This window comes from Pseudophryne corroboree, unplaced genomic scaffold (assembly GCF_028390025.1).
Source record: "Pseudophryne corroboree isolate aPseCor3 unplaced genomic scaffold, aPseCor3.hap2 scaffold_1474, whole genome shotgun sequence".
Lineage (NCBI taxonomy): Eukaryota > Metazoa > Chordata > Amphibia > Anura > Myobatrachidae > Pseudophryne > Pseudophryne corroboree.
The window spans coordinates 18,709-37,008 of record NW_026968104.1 but is presented as its reverse complement, the minus strand read 5'-3'; the positions used below and the strand labels follow the sequence as shown (position 1 = coordinate 37,008).

The window sequence follows — 18,300 nt, the reverse complement described above, 5'->3', positions numbered from 1 at the left end:
GGTCAGTGTCCACTGGTGTCTGTGTATTAGAAGGGGAGAGGTCAGTGTCCCCTGATGTCTGTGTATTAGGAGGAGAAGAGAGGTCAGTGCCCCCTGATATCTGTGTATTAGGAGGATGGTAGAGGTCAGTGCCCCGGGTGTCTGTGTATTAGGAGGAGGGGAGAGGTCAGTGCCCCCTGATGTCTGTGTATTAGGAGGAGGGTAGAGGTCAGTGCCCATTGATGTCTGTGTATTAGGAGGAGGGGAGAGGTCAGGGTCCTGATGTCTGTGTATTAGGAGGAGGGGAGAGGTCAGTGTGTCCTGGTGTCTGTATTAGGAGGAGGGAAGAGGTCGGTGCCCCTGATGTCTGTGTATTAGGAGGAGAGGCCAGTGTCCCCTGATGTCTGTATATTAAGAGAAGGGGAGAGGTCAGTGCCCCCTGATGTCTGTGTATTAGGAGGAGGGGAGAGGTCAGTGTGTCCTGATGTCTGTGTATTAGGAGGAGGGGAGAGGTCAGTGTCCCCTGATGTCTGTGTATTAGGAGGAGGGGAGAGGTCAGTGCCCCTGGTGTCTGTATATTATGAGGAGGGGAGAGGTTAGTGTGCCCTGATGTCTGTATATTAAGAGAAGGGGAGAGGTCAGTGCCTCCTGATGTCTGTGTATTAGGAGGAGGGGAGAGGTCAGTGCCCCTTGGTGTCTGTATTAGGAGGAGGGGAGAGGTCAGTGCCCCCTGATGTCTGTGTATTAGGAGAAGGGGAGAGGTCAGTGCCCCCTGATGTCTGTGTATTAGGAGGAGGGGAGAGGTCAGTGCCCCCTGATGTCTGTGTATTAGGAGGAGGGGAGAGGTCAGTGCCCCCTGGTGTCTGTGTATTAGGAGGAGGGTATAGGTCAGTGCCCCCTGATGTCTGTGTATTAGGAGGAGGGGAGAGGTCAGTGTCCCCTGGTGTCTGTGTATTAGGAGGAGGAGAGGTCAGTGTCTCCTGGTGTCTGTGTATTAGGAGGGGAGAGGTCAGTGTCTCCTGGTGTCTGTGTATTAGGAGGAGGGGAGAGGTCAGTGTATCCTGATGTCTGTATTAGGAGGAGGGGAGAGGTCAGTGTCCTCTGATGTCAGTGTATTAGGAGGAGGGGAGAGGTCAGTGCCCCCTGATGTCTGTGTATTAGGAGGAGGGAAGAGGTCAGTGTCCCCTGGTGTCTGTGTATTAGGAGGAGGAGAGGTCAGTGTCCCCTGGTGTCTGTGTATTAGGAGGAAGAGAGGTCAGTGTCCCCTGATGCCTGTGTATTAGGAGGAGGGGAGAGGTCAGTGTATCCTGGTGTATGTGTATTAGGAGGAGGGGAGAGGTCAGTGCCCCCTGATGTCTGTGTATTAGGAGGAGGAGAGGTCAGTGTCCCCTGATGTCTGTGTATTAGGAGGAGGGGAGAGGTCGGTGTACCCTGGTGTCTGTGTATTAGGAGGAGGGGAGAGGTCAGTGTACCCTGGTGTCTGTGTATTAGGAGGAGGGGAGAGGTCAGGGTCCTGATGTCTGTGTATTAGGAGGAGGAGAGGTCAGTGTGCCCTGGTGTCTGTGTATTAGGAGGAGGGGAGAGGTCAGTGTACCCTGGTGTCTGTGTATTAGGAGGAGGAGAGGTCAGTGTGCCCTGGTGTCTGTATATTAGGAGGAGGGGAGAGGTCAGTGCCCCCTGATGTCTGTGTATGAGGAGGAGGGGAGAGGTCAGTGTCCCCTGATGTCTGTGTATTAGGAGGAGGGGAGAGGTCAGTGTCCCCTGATGTCTGTGTATTAGGAGGAGGGGAGAGGTCAGTGTGTCCTGATGTCTGTGTATTAGAAGGAGGGGAGAGGTCAGTGTACCCTGGTGTCTGTGTATTAGGAGGAGGGGAGAGGTCAGTGTACCCTGATGTCTGTGTATTAGGAGGAGGGGAGAGGTCAGTGTGCCCTGGTGTCTGTGTATTAGGAGGGGAGAGGTCAGTGTGCCCTGGTGTCTGTGTATTAGGAGGGGAGAGGTCAGTGTACCCTGGTGTCTGTGTATTAGGAGGAGGGGAGAGGTCAGTGCCCCCTGATGTCTGTGTATTAGGAGGAGGGGAGAGGTAAGTGCCCCCTGATGTCTGTGTATTAGGAGGAGGGGAGAGGTCAGTGCCCCGTGGTGTCTGTGTATTAGGAGGAGGAGAGGTCAGTGTCCACTGGTGTCTGTGTATTAGAAGGGGAGAGGTCAGTGTCCCCTGATGTCTGTGTATTAGGAGGAGAAGAGAGGTCAGTGCCCCCTGATATCTGTGTATTAGGAGGAGAAGAGAGGTCAGTGCCCCCTGATATCTGTGTATTAGGAGGATGGTAGAGGTCAGTGTCCCCTGATGTCTGTATATTAAGAGAAGGGGAGAGGTCAGTGCCTCCTGATGTCTGTGTATTAGGAGGAGGGGAGAGGTCAGTGCCCCTTGGTGTCTGTATTAGGAGGAGGGGAGAGGTCAGTGCCCCCTGATGTCTGTGTATTAGGAGGAGGGTAGAGGTCAGTGCCCATTGATGTCTGTGTATTAGGAGGAGGGGAGAGGTCAGGGTTCTGATGTCTGTGTATTAGGAGGAGGGGAGAGGTCAGTGTGTCCTGGTGTCTGTATTAGGAGGAGGGAAGAGGTCGGTGCCCCTGATGTCTGTGTATTAGGAGGAGAGGCCAGTGTCCCCTGATGTCTGTATATTACGAGAAGGGGAGAGGTCAGTGCCCCCTGATGTCTGTGTATTAGGAGGAGGGGAGAGGTCAGTGTGTCCTGATGTCTGTGTATTAGGAGGAGGGGAGAGGTCAGTGTCCCCTGATGTCTGTGTATTAGGAGGAGGGGAGAGGTCAGTGCCCCTGGTGTCTGTATATTATGAGGAGGGGAGAGGTTAGTGTGCCCTGATGTCTGTATATTAAGAGAAGGGGAGAGGTCAGTGCCTCCTGATGTCTGTGTATTAGGAGGAGGGGAGAGGTCAGTGCCCCTTGGTGTCTGTATTAGGAGGAGGGGAGAGGTCAGTGCCCCCTGATGTCTGTGTATTAGGAGAAGGGGAGAGGTCAGTGCCCCCTGATGTCTGTGTATTAGGAGGAGGGGAGAGGTCAGTGCCCCCTGGTGTCTGTGTATTAGGAGGAGGGGAGAGGTCAGTGCCCCCTGATGTCTGTGTATTAGGAGGAGGTGAGAGAACAGTGCCCCCTGATGTCTGTGTATTAGGAGGAGGGGAGAGGTCAGTGTCCCCTGATGTCTGTGTATTAGGAGGAGGGGAGAGGTCAGTGTCCCCTGATGTCTATGTATTAGGAGGAGGGGAGAGGTCAGTGCCCCTTGGTGTCTGTGTATTAGGAGGAGGGGAGAGGTCAGTGCCCCTTGGTGTCTGTGTATTAGGAGGAGGGGAGAGGTCAGTGTACCCTGGTGTATGTGTATTAGGAGGAGGAGAGGTCAGTGTGCCCTGTTGTCTGTGTATAAGTAGGAGGGGAGAGGTCAGTGTACCCTGGTGTCTGTGTATTAGGAGGAGAAGAGAGGTCAGTGCCCCCTGATAACGGTGTATTAGGAGGAGGGGAGAGGTCAATGCCCCCTGATGTCTGTGTATTAGGAGGAGGGGAGAGGTCAGTTCCCCCTGATGTCTGTGTATTAGGAGGAGGGGAGAGGTCAGTGTCCCCTGATGTCTGTGTATTAGGAGGAGGGGAGAGGTCAGTGCCCATTGATGTCTGTGTATTAGGAGGAGAGGAGAGGTCAGTGTCCTGATGTCTGTGTATTAGGAGGAGGGGAGAGGTCACTGTGTCCTGATGTCTGTGTATTAGGAGGATGGGAGAGGTCAGTGTCCCCTGGTGTCTGTGTATTAGGAGGAGGGGAGAGATTAGTGCCCCTTGGTGTCTGTATTAGGAAGAGGGGAGAGGTTGGTGCCCCCTGATGTCTGTGTATTAGGAGGAGGGGAGAGATCAGTGTCCCCTGGTGTCTGTATTAGGAGGGGAGAGGTCAGTGCCCCCTTATGTCTATGTATTAGGAGGAGGGGAGAGGTCAGTGTCCCCTGATGTCTGTGTATTAGGAGAAGGGAAGAGGTCAGTGTCCCCTGGTGTCTGTGTATTAGGAGGAGGAGAGGTCAGTGTCCCCTGATGTCTGTGTATTAGGAGGAGGGGAGAGGTCAGTGTCCCCTGATGTCTGTGTATTAGGAGGAGGGGAGAGGTCAGTGTCCCCTGGTGTCTATGTATTAGGAGGAGGGGAGAGGTCGGTGTGTCCTGTTGTCTGTGTATTAGGAGGAGGGGAGAGGTAAGTGCCCCCTGATGTCTGTGTATTAGGAGGAGGGGAGAGGTCAGTGTCCCCTGAAGTCTGTGTATTAGGAGGGGGAGAAAGGTCAGTGCCCCCTGATGTCTGTGTATTAGGAGGAGGGGAGAGGTCAGTGTGTCCTGATGTCTGTGTAGTAAGAGGAGGGGAGAGGTCAGTGCCCCCTGATGTCTGTATATTAGGAGGAGGGGAGAGGTCAGTGCCTCCTGATGTCTGTGTATTAGGAGGAGGGGAGAGGTCAGTGCCCCTTGGTGTCTGTGTATTAGGAGAAGGGGAGAGGTCAGTGTCCCCTGATGTCTGTGTATTAGGAGGAGGGGAGAGGTCAGTTCCCATTGATGTCTGTGTATTAGGAGGAGGGGAGAGGTCAGTGTCCTGATGTCTGTGTATTAGGAGGAGGGGAGAGGTCAGTGTCCTGATACCTGTATATTAGGAGGAGGGGAGAGGTCAGTGCCCCCTGATGTCTGTGTATTAGGAGGAGGGGAGAGGTCAGTGCCCCTGGTGTCTGTGTATTAGGAGGAGGGGAGAGGTCAGTGCCCCTGATGTCTGTATATTAGGAGGAGGGGAGAGGTCAGTGCCCCCTGATGTCTGTGTATTAGGAGGAGGGGAGAGGTCAGTGTCCCCTGGTGTCTGTGTATTAGGAGGGGAGAGGTCAGTGCCCCCGATGTCTGTGTATTAGGAGGAGGGGAGAGGTCGGTGCCACCTGATTCTGTGTATTAGGAGGAGGGGAGAGGTCAGTGCCCCCGGTGTCTGTATATTAGGAGGAGGGGAGAGGTCAGTGCCCCCTGATGTCTGTGTATTAGGAGGAGGGGAGAGGTCAGTACCCCCTGGTGTCTGTGTATTAGGAGGAGGGGAGAGGTCAGTGCCCCCTGGTGTCTGTGTATTAGGAGGAGGGGAGAGGTCAGTGTGTCCCCTGATGTCTGTGTATTAGGAGGAGGGGAGAGGTCAGTGCTCCCTGATGTCTGTGTATTAGGAGGAGGGGAAAGGTCAGTGCCCCCTGATGTCTGTGTATTAGGATGAGGGGAGAGGTCAGTGTCCCCTGATGTCTGTGTATTAGGAGGAGGGGAGAGGTCAGTGCCCCCTGATGTCTGTGTAATAGGAGGAAGGGAAAGGTCAGTGCCCCCTGATGTCTGTGTATTAGGATGAGGGGAGAGGTCAGTGTCCCCTGATGTCTGTGTATTAGGAGGAGGGGAGAGGTCAGTGTCCCCTGATGTCTGTGTATTAGGAGGAGGGGAGAGGTCAGTGTCCCCTGATGTCTGTGTATTAGGAGGAGGGGAGAGGTCAGTGTGTCCTGATGTCTGTGTATTAGGAGGAGGGGAGAGGTCAGTGCCCCTGGTGTCTGTATATTATGAGGAGGGGAGAGGTTAGTGTGCCCTGATGTCTGTATATTAAGAGAAGGGGAGAGGTCAGTGCCTCCTGATGTCTGTGTATTAGGAGGAGGGGAGAGGTCAGTGCCCCTTGGTGTCTGTATTAGGAGGAGGGGAGAGGTCAGTGCCCCCTGATGTCTGTGTATTAGGAGAAGGGGAGAGGTCAGTGCCCCCTGATGTCTGTGTATTTGGAGGAGGGGAGAGGTCAGTGCCCCCTGGTGTCTGTGTATTAGGAGGAGGGGAGAGGTCAGTGCCCCCTGTCTGTGTATTAGGAGGAGGTGAGAGAACAGTGCCCCCTGATGTCTGTGTATTAGGAGGAGGGGAGAGGTCAGTGTCCCCTGATGTCTGTGTATTAGGAGGAGGGGAGAGGTCAGTGTCCCCTGATGTCTCTGTATTAGGAGGAGGGGAGAGGTCAGTGCCCCTTGGTGTCTGTGTATTAGGAGGAGGAGGGGAGAGGTCAGTGCCCCTTGGTGTCTGTGTATTAGGAGGAGGGGAGAGGTCAGTGTACCCTGGTGTATGTGTATTAGGAGGAGGAGAGGTCAGTGTGCCCTGTTGTCTGTGTATAAGTAGGAGGGGAGAGGTCAGTGTACCCTGGTGTCTGTGTATTAGGAGGAGAAGAGAGGTCAGTGCCCCCTGATAACGGTGTATTAGGAGGAGGGGAGAGGTCAATGCCCCCTGATGTCTGTGTATTAGGAGGAGGGGAGAGGTCAGTTCCCCCTGATGTCTGTGTATTAGGAGGAGGGGAGAGGTCAGTGTCCCCTGATGTCTGTGTATTAGGAGGAGGGGAGAGGTCAGTGCCCATTGATGTCTGTGTATTAGGAGGAGAGGAGAGGTCAGTGTCCTGATGTCTGTGTATTAGGAGGAGGGGAGAGGTCACTGTGTCCTGATGTCTGTGTATTAGGAGGATGGGAGAGGTCAGTGTCCCCTGATGTCTGTGTATTAGGAGGAGGGGAGAGATTAGTGCCCCTTGGTGTCTGTATTAGGAAGAGGGGAGAGGTTGGTGCCCCCTGATGTCTGTGTATTAGGAGGAGGGGAGAGATCAGTGTCCCCTGGTGTCTGTATTAGGAGGGGAGAGGTCAGTGCCCCCTTATGTCTATGTATTAGGAGGAGGGGAGAGGTCAGTGTCCCCTGATGTCTGTGTATTAGGAGAAGGGAAGAGGTCAGTGTCCCCTGGTGTCTGTGTATTAGGAGGAGGAGAGGTCAGTGTCCCCTGATGTCTGTGTATTAGGAGGAGGGGAGAGGTCAGTGTCCCCTGATGTCTGTGTATTAGGAGGAGGGGAGAGGTCAGTGTCCCCTGGTGTCTATGTATTAGGAGGAGGGGAGAGGTCGGTGTGTCCTGTTGTCTGTGTATTAGGAGGAGGGGAGAGGTAAGTGCCCCCTGATGTCTGTGTATTAGGAGGAGGGGAGAGGTCAGTGTCCCCTGAAGTCTGTGTATTAGGAGGGGGAGAAAGGTCAGTGCCCCCTGATGTCTGTGTATTAGGAGGAGGGGAGAGGTCAGTGTGTCCTGATGTCTGTGTAGTAAGAGGAGGGGAGAGGTCAGTGCCCCCTGATGTCTGTATATTAGGAGGAGGGGAGAGGTCAGTGCCTCCTGATGTCTGTGTATTAGGAGAAGGGGAGAGGTCAGTGTCCCCCGATGTCTGTGTATTAGGAGGAGGGGAGAGGTCAGTTCCCATTGATGTCTGTGTATTAGGAGGAGGGGAGAGGTCAGTGTCCTGATGTCTGTGTATTAGGAGGAGGGGAGAGGTCAGTGTCCTGATACCTGTATATTAGGAGGAGGGGAGAGGTCAGTGCCCCCTGATGTCTGTGTATTAGGAGGAGGGGAGAGGTCAGTGCCCCTGGTGTCTGTGTATTAGGAGGAGGGGAGAGGTCAGTGCCCCTGATGTCTGTATATTAGGAGGAGGGGAGAGGTCAGTGCCCCCTGATGTCTGTGTATTAGGAGGAGGGGAGAGGTCAGTGTCCCCTGGTGTCTGTGTATTAGGAGGGGAGAGGTCAGTGCCCCCGATGTCTGTGTATTAGGAGGAGGGGAGAGGTCGGTGCCACCTGATTCTGTGTATTAGGAGGAGGGGAGAGGTCAGTGCCCCCGGTGTCTGTATATTAGGAGGAGGGGAGAGGTCAGTGCCCCCTGATGTCTGTGTATTAGGAGGAGGGGAGAGGTCAGTACCCCCTGGTGTCTGTGTATTAGGAGGAGGGGAGAGGTCAGTACCCCCTGGTGTCTGTGTATTAGGAGGAGGGGAGAGGTCAGTGCCCCCTGGTGTCTGTGTATTAGGAGGAGGGGAGAGGTCAGTGTGTCCCCTGATGTCTGTGTATTAGGAGGAGGGGAGAGGTCAGTGCTCCCTGATGTCTGTGTATTAGAAGGAGGGGAAAGGTCAGTGCCCCCTGATGTCTGTGTATTAGGATGAGGGGAGAGGTCAGTGTCCCCTGATGTCTGTGTATTAGGAGGAGGGGAGAGGTCAGTGCCCCCTGATGTCTGTGTAATAGGAGGAAGGGAAAGGTCAGTGCCCCCTGATGTCTGTGTATTAGGATGAGGGGAGAGGTCAGTGTCCCCTGATGTCTGTGTATTAGGAGGAGGGGAGAGGTCAGTGTCCCCTGATGTCTGTGTATTAGGAGGAGGGGAGAGGTCAGTGTCCCCTGATGTCTGTGTATTAGGAGGAGGGGAGAGGTCAGTGCCCCCTGATGTCTGTGTAATAGGAGGAAGGGAAAGGTCAGTGCCCCCTGATGTCTGTGTATTAGGATGAGGGGAGAGGTCAGTGTCCCCTGATGTCTGTGTATTAGGAGGAGGGGAGAGGTCAGTGCCCCCTGATGTCTGTGTATTAGGAGGAGGGGAGACGTCAGTGCCCCCTGGTGTCTGTATTAGGATGAGGGGAGAGGTCAGTGTCCCCTGGTGTCTGTGTATTAGGAGGAGGGGAGAGGTCAGTGCCCCCTGTTGTCTGTGTATTAGGAGGAGGGGGAGAGGTCAGTGCCCCCTGATGTCTGTGTATTAGGAGGATGGGAGAGGTCGGTGCCACCTGATGTCTGTGTATTAGAAGGAGGGGAGAGGTCAGTGCCCCCGGTGTCTGTATATTAGGAGGAGGGGAGAGGTCAGTGCCCCCTGATGTCTGTGTATTAGGAGGAGGGGAGAGGTCAGTGTGTCCCCTGATGTCTGTGTATTAGGAGGAGGGGAGAGGTCAGTGTCCCCTGATGTCTGTGTATTAGGAGGAGGGGAGAGGTCAGTGCCCCCTGATGTCTGTGTATTAGGAGGAGGGGAGAGGTCAGTGCCCCCTGGTGTCTGTGTATTAGGAGGAGGGGAGAGGTCAGTGCCCCCTGATGTCTGTGTATTAGGAGGAGGGGAGAGGTCAGTGCCCCCTGATGTCTGTGTATTAGGAGGAGGGGAGAGGTCAGTGCCCCCTGGTGTCTGTGTATTAGGAGGAGGGGAGAGGTCAGTGCCCCCTGATGTCTGTGTATTAGGATGAGGGGAGAGGTCAGTGCCCCCTGATGTCTGTGTATTAGGAGGAGGGGAGAGGTCAGTGCCCCCTGATGTCTGTGTATTAGGAGGAGGGGAAAGGTCAGTGCCCCCTGATGTCTGTGTATTAGGATGAGGGGAGAGGTCAGTGTCCCCTGATGTCTGTGTATTAGGAGGAGGGGAGAGGTCAGTGCCCCCTGATGTCTGTGTATTAGGAGGAGGGGAGAGGTCAGTGCCCCCGGTGTCTGTATATTAGGAGGAGGGGAGAGGTCAGTGTCCCCTGATGTCTGTGTATTAGGAGGAGGGGAGAGGTCAGTGCCCCCTGATGTCTGTGTATTAGGAGGAGGGGAAAGGTCAGTGCCCCCTGATGTCTGTGTATTAGGATGAGGGGAGAGGTCAGTGTCCCCTGATGTCTGTGTATTAGGAGGAGGGGAGAGGTCAGTGCCCCCTGATGTCTGTGTAATAGGAGGAAGGGAAAGGTCAGTGCCCCCTGATGTCTGTGTATTAGGATGAGGGGAGAGGTCAGTGTCCCCTGATGTATGTGTATTAGGAGGAGGGGAGAGGTCAGTGTCCCCTGATGACTGTGTATTAGGAGGAGGGGAGAGGTCGGTGCCCCCGGTGTCTGTGTATTAGGAGATGACCTAGGAGGTACAGTATCTGGGGACACGGCTGTATAATGAAGCCGCTATGCCTGGACGGAGCTGATGAAGCTTACATGACACCGAGGAAGGAGCAGGAGAGGACGCTGAATAATTCATCTTGCTGTGTGGGGGGAGAACATTCATCTGTGTCACCCAGAGAGAGTATGAGCGCGATGTGACCCCATATGACCTGGGCTGACGCTCAGAGGTCACTCATCTGTATACATGCCGTACGCTGGTGGTGTTCTGATAGATACATGGCTGGTTCAGAGAGAGGCCACCATATACCATGTCAGCAGCAGGTCACTGACTACCGATGTATGACCTGCAGGACATCACTCACCAAACTCGTGCCGGACGGGTCCTGAGCATTGACCTCTGACCCCGACTCCAGCAGCTGCCGGATATCTGCCACCATCCTCATCTCCATAGCCGCCCGGGACTCTTCTATCTTCTCCTGGGTGATTCCTGCGGAGAATAGCACGCCACAGTTATTACACGTCAGACAGGTGATCTGATGCTGGATACTAGCAGTCCGCTGAGGTCCCCGTCTGCAGTATCGCTTCCTATGATAGGTCCCCAGAACCAAATCACAGCAACGTCGCTACAGAAGCAGCAGCTGCTGCACCAGCAGAGGTATCGCAACACAAACACCTTCCAGACCAAATCACCATCAAAGCCACAGTCTGCACCTGCACTCCCTCAACCTGTCCTGACAGGTTGAGGGAGTGCAGGCAGGGAAAGAGTGGAGGGTCAGACAGGCAGGCAGAGAGTGGAGGGCCAGGCAGGCAGGGAGAGAGAGTGGAGGGCGGGGCAGGCAGGGAGAGAGAGTGGAGGGTCAGGCAGGCAGGCAGAGAGGAGGGCCGGGCAGGCAGGTGAGAGAGTGGAGGGCCGGGCAGGCAGGTGAGAGAGTGGAGGGCCGGGCAGGCAGAGAGAGAGAGTGGAAGGCCGGCCAAGCAGGCAGAGAGAGGAGGGCCGGGCAGGCAGGTGAGAGACAGGAGGGCCGGGAAGGCAGGGAGAGAGACAGGAGGGCCGGGCAGGCAGGGAGAGAGAGTGGAGGGCCGGGCAGGCAGGGAGAGAGAGTGGAGGGCCGGGCAGGCAGGTGAGAGAGTGGAGGGCCGGGCAGGCAGGGAAAGAGTGGAGGGTCAGGCAGGCAGGCAGAGAGAGGAGGGCCGGGCAGGCAATGAGAGAGAGTGGAGGGCCGGGCAGGCAGGGAAAGAGTGGAGGGTCAGGCAGGCAGAGAGAGGAGGGCCGGGCAGGCAGGTGAGAGAGTGGAGGGCCGGGCAGGCAGGGAGAGAGAGTGGAAGGCCGGGCAGGCAGGCAGAGAGAGGAGGGCCGGGCAGGCAGGTGAGAAACAGGAGGGCCGGGCAGGCAGGTGAGAGACAGGAGGGCCGGGCTGGCAGGGTGAGAGAGAGGAGGGCCTGGCTGGCAGGGAAAGAGTGGAGGGTCAGGCAGGCAGGGAGAGAGAGGAGGGCCAGGCAGGCAGGTGAGAGAGAGGAGAGCCGGGCAGGCAGATGAGAGAGTGGAGGGCTGGGCAGGCAGGCAGGTGAGAGAGAGGAGGGCTGGGCAGGCAGGTGAGAGAGAGGAGGGCTGGGCAGGCAGGTGAGAGAGAGGAGGGCCGGGCAGGCAGGTGAGAGAGTGGAGGGCCGGGCAGGCAGGGAGAGAGTGGAGGGCCAGGCAGGCAGGGAGAGAGAGGAGGGCCGGGCAGGCAGGGAGAGAGAGGAGGGCAGGCAGGGAGAGAGAGGAGGGCCAGGCAGGGAGAGAGAGGAGGGCCGGGCTGGGAGAGAGAGGAGGGCCAGGCAGGGAGAGAGAGGAGGGCCGGGCTGGGCAGGCAGGTGAGAGAGAGGAGGGCCGGGCAGGCAGGTGAGAGAGAGGAGGGCCGGGCAGGCAGGGAGAGAGAGGAGGGCCGGGCAGGCAGGGAGAGAGAGGAGGGCCGGGCAGGCAGGGAGAGAGAGGAGGGCAGGCAGGGAGAGAGTGGAGGGCCAGGCAGGCAGGGAGAGAGAGGAGGGCCGGGCAGGCAGGGAGAGAGAGGAGGGCAGGCAGGGAGAGAGAGGAGGGCCAGGCAGGCAGGGAGAGAGAGGAGGGCCGGGCTGGGCAGGCAGGTGAGAGAGAGGAGGGCCGGGCAGGCAGGGAGAGAGAGGAGGGCCGGGCAGGCAGGGAGAGAGAGGAGGGCCGGGCAGGGAGAGAGAGAGAGGAGGGCCGGGCAGGCAGGGAGAGAGAGGAGGGCAGGCAGGGAGAGAGTGGAGGGCCAGGCAGGCAGGGAGAGAGAGGAGGGCCGGGCAGGCAGGGAGAGAGAGGAGGGCAGGCAGGGAGAGAGAGGAGGGCCAGGCAGGCAGGGAGAGAGAGGAGGGCCGGGCTGGGCAGGCAGGTGAGAGAGAGGAGGGCCGGGCAGGCAGGGAGAGAGAGGAGGGCCGGGCAGGCAGGGAGAGAGAGGAGGGCCGGGCAGGCAGGGAGAGAGAGGAGGGCCGGGCAGGCAGGGAGAGAGTGGAGGGCCGGACAGGCAGGGAGAGAGAGGAGGGCCGGGCAGGCAGGGAGAGAGAGGAGGGCCGGGCAGGCAGGGAGAGAGAGGAGGGCCGGGCAGGCAGGAAGAGAGTGGAGGGCCGGGCAGGCAGGGAGAGAGAGGAGGGCCGGGCAGGCAGGAAGAGAGTGGAGGGCCGGGCAGGCAGGGAGAGAGAGGAGGGCCGGGCAGGCAGGAAGAGAGTGGAGGGCCGGGCAGGCAGGGAGAGAGAGGAGGGCCGGGCAGGCAGGAAGAGAGAGGAGGGCCGGGCAGGCAGGAAGAGAGAGGAGGGCCGGGCAGGCAGGGAGAGAGTGGAGGGCCGGGCAGGCAGGGAGAGAGAGGAGGGCCGGGCAGGCAGGGAGAGAGTGGAGGGCCGGGCAGGCAGGGAGAGAGAGGAGGGCTGGGCAGGCAGGGAGAGAGTGGAGGGCCGGGCAGGCAGCGAGAGAGTGGAGGGCCAGAAACTTGGTACACAGTAATTCACCTTGCTCAGCCATGGCAGTTTCTATGTGGTCCAGCGTGGCATCATCCTCGCAGAGGTCATAGGGCATGTTGCCATCAGAATTCACAGCCAGTAGGTCGGCATTGCTGCAGAGAAGGAGAAGACACCAGATGATGGGATCAGGTCACACCCTGCTCGCCCTGTCTGACCGCCCGAGTAACAGTTTCCTTTACTTATCTACCCAGATCACTGCTGGTCCCTCATTACCCCATACATAGGGCATAATACAGCCCCTTGTTGCCTAGAGACAGAAATATAATTTGGCGGTAGGGGGTATCTCGGAGACTGCGGTCCCGGGTCACTAGTGGCCACTTACCCCGTCTGTCTTGTACCGGCCTCTACATATTCTGAATTATGGTTCCTATGAGTAATCGTACCAGGATCCCACCAACATGGTCTGGACCCACAGCAGAACCTTCCCTAGCAGATTACTGGCTGACACGCAATGACGGTTACCCCTGTCCTTCCCTATGTGGGTGCAGAGCGGCCCTGGGATCACACACCTCTGCCCCGGCGGCCCTGGGATCACACACCTCTGCCCCGGCGGCCCTGGGATCACACACCTCTGCCCCGGCGGCCCTGGGATCACACACCTCTGCCCCGGCGGCCCAGTGATTATGGCTGCAGGTCACTGACTTACTGTTTGATGAGTAGTTTCACCAGGTGGAGATGTCCGCAGGTGGCTGCAGCGTGGAGGGGCGTCCAGAGCTCACTGTCGCACGCGTTCACATTGGCCCCAGCATCAAGGAGCAATCTGACAATCTCCTCGTAGTCATCAATACAGCACTGAGGACAGGGGGAGAAGCACACAGGCGTCACTCGCCAGCCGGCAGCTGCGTCTGCGTCTTCATGCTACAACATGGCATAGCAGCCTAGCCCTCTCCTCACACAGCGTCACTCACCAGCCGACAGCTGCGTCGGGGTCTCCCTGCTACAACATGGCATTGCAGCTTAGCCCTCTCCTCATACAGGCGTCACTCACCAGCCGGCAGCTGCGTCGGCATCTCCCCGCTACAACATGGCATAGCAGCCAAGTCCTCTCCTCACTAGCCGGCAGCTGCGTCGGGGTCTCCCCACTACAACATGGCATAGCAGCCTAGCCCTCTCCTCACACAGCGTCACTCACCAGCCGGCAGCTGCATCGGCGTCTCCCCGCTACAACATGGCATAGCAGCCTAGCCCTCTCCTCACACAGCGTCACTCACCAGCCGGCAGCTGCATCGGCATCTCCCCGCTACAACATGGCATAGCAGCCTAGTCCTCTCCTCACTAGCTGGCAGCTGCGTCGGGGTCTCCCTGCTACAACATGGCATAGCAGCCTAGTCCTCTCCTCACTAGCCGGCAGCTGCGTCGGCGTCTTCATGCTACAACATGGCATAGCAGCCTAGCCCTCTCCTCATACAGCGTTACTCGCCAGCCAACAGCTGCGTAAGGGTCTCCCTGCTACAACATGGCATTGCAGCTTAGCCCTCTCCTCATACAGGCGTCACTCACCAGCCGGCAGCTGCGTCGGCATCTCCCCGCTACAACATGGCATAGCAGCCAAGTCCTCTCCTCACTAGCCGGCAGCTGCATCGGCATCTCCCCGCTACAACATGGCATAGCAGCCTAGCCCTCTCCTCACACAGCGTCACTCACCAGCCGGCAGCTGCATCGGCATCTCCCCGCTACAACATGGCATAGCAGCCTAGCCCTCTCCTCACACAGCGTCACTCACCAGCCGGCAGCTGCATCGGCATCTCCCCGCTACAACATGGCATAGCAGCCTAGTCCTCTCCTCACTAGCCGGCAGCTGCGTCGGGGTCTCCCTGCTACAACATGGCATAGCAGCCTAGCCCTCTCCTCACACAGCGTCACTCACCAGCCGGCAGCTGCGTCAGCATCTCCCTGCTACAACATGGCATCGCAGCCTAGCCCTCTCCTCATACAGCGTTACTCGCCAGCCAACAGCTGCGTAAGGGTCTCCCTGCTACAACATGGCATAGCAGCCTAGCCCTCTCCTCACTAGCCGGCAGCTGCGTCGGCGTCTCCCTGCTACAACATGGCATAGCAGCCTAGCCCTCTCCTCACACAGCGTTACTCGCCAGCCAACAGCTGCGTAAGGGTCTCCCTGCTACAACATGGCATAGCAGCCTAGCCCTCTCCTCACTAGCCGGCAGCTGCGTCGGCGTCTCCCTGCTACAACATGGCATAGCAGCCTAGCCCTCTCCTCACACAGCGTCACACACCAGCCAGCAACTGCGTCGGGGTCTCCCTGCTACAACATGGCAGAGCAGCCTAGTCCTCTCCTCACTAGCCGGCAGCTGCGTCGGGGTCTACCTGCTACAACATGGCATAGCAGCCTAGCCCTCTCCTCACTAGCCGACAACTGCGTCGGGGTCTCCCTGCTACAACATGGCATAGCAACCTAGTCCTCTCCTCACACAGCGTTACTCGCCAGCTGGCAGCTGCGTCGGCGTCTCCCCGCTACAACATGGAATAGCAGCCTAGCCCTCTCCTCACACAGCTTCACTCGCCAGCCGGCAGCTGCGTCGGCGTCTTCATGCTACAACATGGCATAGCAGCCTAGCCCTCTCCTCACACAGCGTCACTCACCAGCCGACAGCTGCGTCGGGGTCTCCCTGCTACAACATGGCATTGCAGCTTAGCCCTCTCCTCATACAGGCGTCACTCACCAGCCGGCAGCTGCGTCGGCATCTCCCCGCTACAACATGGCATAGCAGCCAAGTCCTCTCCTCACTAGCCGGCAGCTGCGTCGGGGTCTCCCCACTACAACATGGCATAGCAGCCTAGCCCTCTCCTCACACAGCGTCACTCACCAGCCGGCAGCTGCATCGGCGTCTCCCCGCTACTAGCCATCTCCTCACACAGCGTCACTCACCAGCCGGCAGCTGCATCGGCATCTCCCCGCTACAACATGGCATAGCAGCCTAGTCCTCTCCTCACTAGCCGGCAGCTGCGTCGGGGTCTCCCTGCTACAACATGGCATAGCAGCCTAGCCCTCTCCTCACACAGCGTCACTCACCAGCCGGCAGCTGCGTCAGCATCTCCCTGCTACAACATGGCATCGCAGCCTAGCCCTCTCCTCATACAGCGTTACTCGCCAGCCAACAGCTGCGTAAGGGTCTCCCTGCTACAACATGGCATAGCAGCCTAGCCCTCTCCTCACTAGCCGGCAGCTGCGTCGGCGTCTCCCTGCTACAACATGGCATAGCAGCCTAGCCCTCTCCTCACACAGCGTTACTCGCCAGCCAACAGCTGCGTAAGGGTCTCCCTGCTACAACATGGCATAGCAGCCTAGCCCTCTCCTCACTAGCCGGCAGCTGCGTCGGCGTCTCCCTGCTACAACATGGCATAGCAGCCTAGCCCTCTCCTCACACAGCGTCACACACCAGCCAGCAACTGCGTCGGGGTCTCCCTGCTACAACATGGCAGAGCAGCCTAGTCCTCTCCTCACTAGCCGGCAGCTGCGTCGGGGTCTACCTGCTACAACATGGCATAGCAGCCTAGCCCTCTCCTCACTAGCCGACAACTGCGTCGGGGTCTCCCTGCTACAACATGGCATAGCAACCTAGTCCTCTCCTCACACAGCGTTACTCGCCAGCTGGCAGCTGCGTCGGCGTCTCCCCGCTACAACATGGAATAGCAGCCTAGCCCTCTCCTCACACAGCTTCACTCACCAGCCGGCAGCTGCGTCGGCGTCTCCCTGCTACAACATCGCATAGCAGCCTAGCCCTCTCCTCACACAGCGTCACTCACCAGCCGGCAGCTGCGTCGGGGTCTCCCTTCTACAACATGGCATAGCAGCCTAGCCCTCTCCTCACTAGCCGACAGCTGCGTCGGGGTCTCCCTGCTACAACATGGCAGAGCAGCCTAGTCCTCTCCTCACTAGCCGGCAGCTGCGTCGGGGTCTCCACAATACAACATGGCATAGCAGCCTAGCACTCTCCTCACTAGCCGACAGCTGCGTCGGGGTCTCCCTGCTACAACATGGCATAGCAGCCTAGCCCTCTCCTCACTATCCGACAGCTGCGTCGGGGTCTCCCCGCTACAACATGGCAGAGCAGCCTAGTCCTCTCCTCACTAGCCGGCAGCTGCGTCGGGGTCTCCACACTACAACATGGCATAGCAGCCTAGCCCTCTCCTCAATAACAGACAGCTGCGTCGGGGTCTCCACAATACAACATGGTATAGCAGCCTAGCCCTCTCCTCACTAGCCGACAGCTGCGTTGGGGTCTCCCTACTACAACATGGCATAGCAGCCTAGCCCTCTCCTCACTAGCCGACAGCTGCGTCGGGGTCTCCCCGCTACAACATGGCAGAGCAGCCTAGTCCTCTCCTCACTAGACGGCACTGCGTCGGGGTCTCCACACTACAACATGGCATAGCAGCCTAGCCCTCTCCTCACTAGCCGATATGTATTACACTGGATGATGGGTTTATAGCTCATCGTTACCACATATAAACATGTGATATGTATTACACTGGATGATGGGTTTCATCGTTACCACATATAAACATGTGATATGTATTACACTGGATGATGGGTTTATAGCTCATCGTTACCACATATAAACATGCAATATGTATTACACTGGATGATGGGTTTATAGCTCATCGTTACCACATATAAACATGCAATATGTATTACACTGGATGACGGGTTTCATCGTTTCCACATATAAACATGTGATATGTATTACACTGGGGGGGGGGGGGGGGATTAGGATACAGGAGGAGTGGGTTAGGGTCAGTCACTAGGGTGGGGGTTAGGCACTAGGGTGAGGGTTAGGGTTAGTGAGGGGAGGATTAGGCTACAGGAGGAGTAGGTTAGGGTCAGACACTAGGGTGGGGGTTAGGCACTAGGGTGAGGGTTAGGGTTAGCGAGGGGAGGATTAGGCTACAGGAGGGGTGGGTTAGGGTCAGTCACTAGGGTGAGGGTTAGGCACTAGGGTGAGGGTTAGGCACTAGGGGAGGGTTAGGGTTAGTGAGGGGAGGATTAGGCTACAGGAGGGGTGGGTTAGGGTCAGTCACTATGGTGAGGGTTAGGCACTAGGGGAGGATTAGGGTTAGTGAGGGGGAGGATTAGGCTACAGGAGGAGTGGGTTAGGGACAGTCACTAGGGTGGGGGTTAGGCACTAGGGTGAGGGTTAGGGTTAGTGAGGGGAGGATTAGGCTACAGGAGGGGTGGGTTAGGGTCAGTCACTAGGGTGAGGGTTAGGCACTAGGGGAGGGTTAGGGTTAGTGAGGGGAGGATTAGGCTACAGGAGGGGTGGGTTAGGGTCAGTCACTATGGTGAGGGTTAGGCACTAGGGGAGGATTAGGGTTAGTGAGGGGGAGGATTAGGCTACAGGAGGGGTGGGTTAGGGTCAGACACTAGGGTGAGGGTTAGACACTAGGGGAGGGTTAGGGTTAGTGAGGGGAGGATTAGGCTACAGGAGGAGTAGGTTAGGGTCAGACACTAGGGTGGGGGTTAGGCACTAGGGTGAGGGTTAGGGTTAGTGAGGGGAGGATTAGGCTACAGGAGGGGTGGGTTAGGGTCAGTCACTAGGGTGAGGGTTAGGCACTAGGGGAGGATTAGGGTTAGTGAGTGGGGGATTAGGATACAGGAGGGGTGGGTTAGGGTCAGACACTA

At 57.6% G+C, this 18,300-nt stretch overlaps 1 protein-coding gene across 1 annotated transcript; it reads left to right on the top strand.

Moving 5' to 3' along the window:
- Positions 1–10,237: 10,237 nt before the first annotated feature.
- Positions 10,238–12,140, top strand: LOC134998075 (cuticle collagen 10-like; the record flags this gene model as incomplete). Its single annotated transcript, XM_063951332.1, has 3 exons — positions 10,238–10,305; positions 11,324–11,390; positions 12,060–12,140. Coding segments are annotated over exons 1-3 (216 nt in total), but the record flags the coding sequence as incomplete, so codon positions are not given.
- Positions 12,141–18,300: the final 6,160 nt, after the last annotated feature.